This window comes from Echinops telfairi, unplaced genomic scaffold (assembly GCF_000313985.2).
Source record: "Echinops telfairi isolate 266 unplaced genomic scaffold, ASM31398v2 ScPeMD7_7463;HRSCAF=8501, whole genome shotgun sequence".
Classification (NCBI taxonomy): Eukaryota; Metazoa; Chordata; class Mammalia; order Afrosoricida; family Tenrecidae; genus Echinops; species Echinops telfairi.
In genome coordinates this window covers 3,994,434-3,997,266 of record NW_022111363.1, presented here as the reverse complement: position 1 = coordinate 3,997,266, position 2,833 = coordinate 3,994,434, and the positions used below count along the sequence as shown (strand labels likewise).

The window sequence follows — 2,833 nt, the reverse complement described above, 5'->3', positions numbered from 1 at the left end:
ACCCATCCACCCTCCCATCCATCCATCCATCCATCCATCCATCCATCCATCCATCCATCCATTCATCCATCCATCCATCCAAACATCCCCCCCTCATCCATCCAGCCATCTACCAACCCAACCACCATCCATCCATCCATCCATCCATCCACCCATCCATTTAATTCTTTATCTATCCAACCATCTACCACCCCGTCCATGCTCCCATCTGTCCGTCCATCCATCCATCCATCCATCCATCCATCCATCCATCCATCCATCCATCCACTTACCCACTCAATTCTTTATCCACTCAGTCATCCTCATAAGCCACCATCCTTCAACCCATTCATCCAACCCCCCATCCAGTCCTCCCTTCATCCAGTCACCCAGCTCCTGCATCCCCTGGGTAAGGCTAGTCATTCCCTCATCTGTGCTGTGCCTGTGCGTTGCCTCCTACGTTACGTTAGGGACTGTGAAGGCCAGGGATGGTCCCTTTTCTTCGCCTCTGTATTTCTAATCTCTGGAAAATTGAGGATACTCATTACGTGCTTTTTAAATGAGTCAATAAACATTTATTAGGCGGTTAGTAGGTGCCTGGCACTGTATTGGTCCCTGGGGGATCGGAGGTCAATCCGATCCAGTCACAGCTGACTGAGGCGTCAGGTGCTGGGGCAGGGATGATATGCAGAGTATTTTACCCCTGACATGACAAAGAGACGGTCCATGGGCAGGGCCTCAGGGACCACCTGCTGGGACTACTCTCCAGTGACCATATCCTGGGCACGTCTTAGGACCCTGGATGAGAGGATGGAGCTTCCAGGGTGTCCGGGACCATCATCTGCCCACCCACCACCATGCCGATGTTTCAAGACCTTAGCCATCAAGATGGCTGGACTGGTATGCAGTCAGGGCTTGGTTGGGCAGCCACAAGGTGGGTGGGGCAGTGGATGACCTAGGTGAGGTTGGCAGCCTCTCATCTGGATATCAGGGTGTTTGATGGAAGGCTGTGGGCTGTGACCCCAAAGGTCAGCAGTTAGAAACCACCAGCTGCCCGGCTGGAGAAAGATGGGGCTTTCCACTGCCGCCAACAGGGGTGGTCTCCCCTTGGCTCCAGGGTTGTTTGAGTCTGAAGGACCAGTGTGGCCAGGTCTCAGCATCCCTCCCGAGGCCCATGGGAAGCGCCTCACCTCGGAGCCGTTTCAGCCGCTTCTCCTTCCTCTTCTTGCGGACAACGAGCAGCAGCGCCACGCCCAGGGTGGCCAGGATGACCGGGCAGCCGATGGAGAACAGCTTCTTCACGTCGTCCCCCTCCCCCTGCGCAGACTTGATGGGAGGGATCGTGCCTGGAAGGGGGCAAGGGCGGGAGGCAGGCATCCTGGTGAGCTAGCGGCTGCCCACCAACTGGCTGCCCCAGGGCCCGCCCAGTCACCTGCCTAGGTGCACGCCTGCCACCTGTTACTTAGTGTCTACCTGCGTGAGCATCGCGGTAGATGGGGGGCATGGGGGGGGCGGGGCAGGGCAGTGCACGGCAAAGGCCCGAGGGCTGGCAGGTGACCACAGCGGCTGACAAGGACAACGTTTACTTCTATGTCCCCCTGGCCCTCCGCAACTCACTGCCATCGTAATCCAGCGTGGCGAACTGGGCCGTCTCGTTGCCGCAGCCCGCACTGTTACAAGCCCGCATGCGCAGCTCGTACCACGTGGCCTCCCGCAGCTCGGTCAGAAACACCTCCACCGAGCTGTTGGCCCGCAGCCCCTGCCAGGCCCAGGTCCCCTTGGGCCGGTACTCCAGCAGGATGGCCGTGATGGGGCAGCCCCCGTTGTTCCAGCCCTGCAGGTTAAGCCTGGCGTGTGTGGAGTTGATGTGGGTGAAGAGGTGCTGGTCTTTGCTGAAGGAGGGCTCTGGAGGCAGAGGGGGAGGGCCAGGTTAGAGCCCAGGCAGGGTCTTCCCCTCTAGCGACCTCATGGACAAGTGTAGGAGGGGAAGGATTGCCCTGGAGTGGCTGGAGCTGCCGAGGGTCTGGGGTGGGTACAGGTGGAGTGAGCGGAGAGGAGAAGAAGGAGAGGGAGGGGAAGGAGGAGACCTGGTGGGGGAAGATTCTACCAGCCCCGACAGGGAAGGGGGACCAGTTGTCCGAAGGTGATTCAGCAAGAGGTGACTGTGATCAGCCCCAGCCATTTCTCCTCCCGTATCCTGGGTTCCTCCATCCCCACCCACCTCCCACCCAGGCCCGGGCCGGTCTTTGGGCCTCACCTCGCCCGTGGGTCTTGGCCTCGATGATCTCGCTGATGCGCCCCGAGCCCACGCTGTTCTTGGCCGCCAGCTTCACCTTGTACCACGTGCCACACTTGAGGCTGTCGAGCTTGAAGGAGCGCTCGCTGGAGCTGATGAACACGTCCTTCCACTCCTCGCTGTTGTCTACCGAGTACTGCAGCACAAAGCCTGGCGGGAGGTGGGGCGAGGTCAGGTGGGGACAGGGCAGGGCCTGGGACACCTCAGGCATCTGGGGGACTAGGCTCCAGGCAAAGGGGCAGAGTGGGGCCTCTGGCCATTTTGGGGCCATGTGCCAATTAGATATGGAATGCATGCAGCCCCTCGGTGAGTCTGACTGCCCTGTCTTTAGTTCTAGGGTTGGGGTCTAGCAACAGAAGGTCCGAGTCGTGGGGCGTCCAAAGGAGCTCATTGGGGCCCTTCCGACCACTCGGGGTCCCAGACCAGCAGCATCACCTGGGAGCATGTTCAGAAACAGCCCATCTGGGCCCCCACCTGTTGGGGATGGACAGATGCACTCAAGCTTGTGATGCTCAGATGATAGAATATATGAGGTTTAAAACAGATCTGGAAACTGAA

The 2,833-nt window shown here is 59.2% G+C and overlaps 1 protein-coding gene across 1 annotated transcript in view; it reads right to left on the bottom strand.

Annotated features, from left to right (window-relative positions):
- The window catches only part of LOC101659355 (Down syndrome cell adhesion molecule-like protein 1), a 43,234-nt gene that overhangs the window by 5,759 nt on the left and 34,642 nt on the right, over positions 1-2,833 (bottom strand). The window contains exons 12-14 of the mRNA XM_004712851.2: positions 2,237-2,425; positions 1,597-1,884; positions 1,170-1,325 (exon numbers count right to left, since the gene is read on the bottom strand). Of these exons, the coding sequence (XP_004712908.2) occupies positions 1,170-1,325; positions 1,597-1,884; positions 2,237-2,425 (633 nt within the window). The remainder of the gene's footprint in view (positions 1-1,169; positions 1,326-1,596; positions 1,885-2,236; positions 2,426-2,833) is intronic.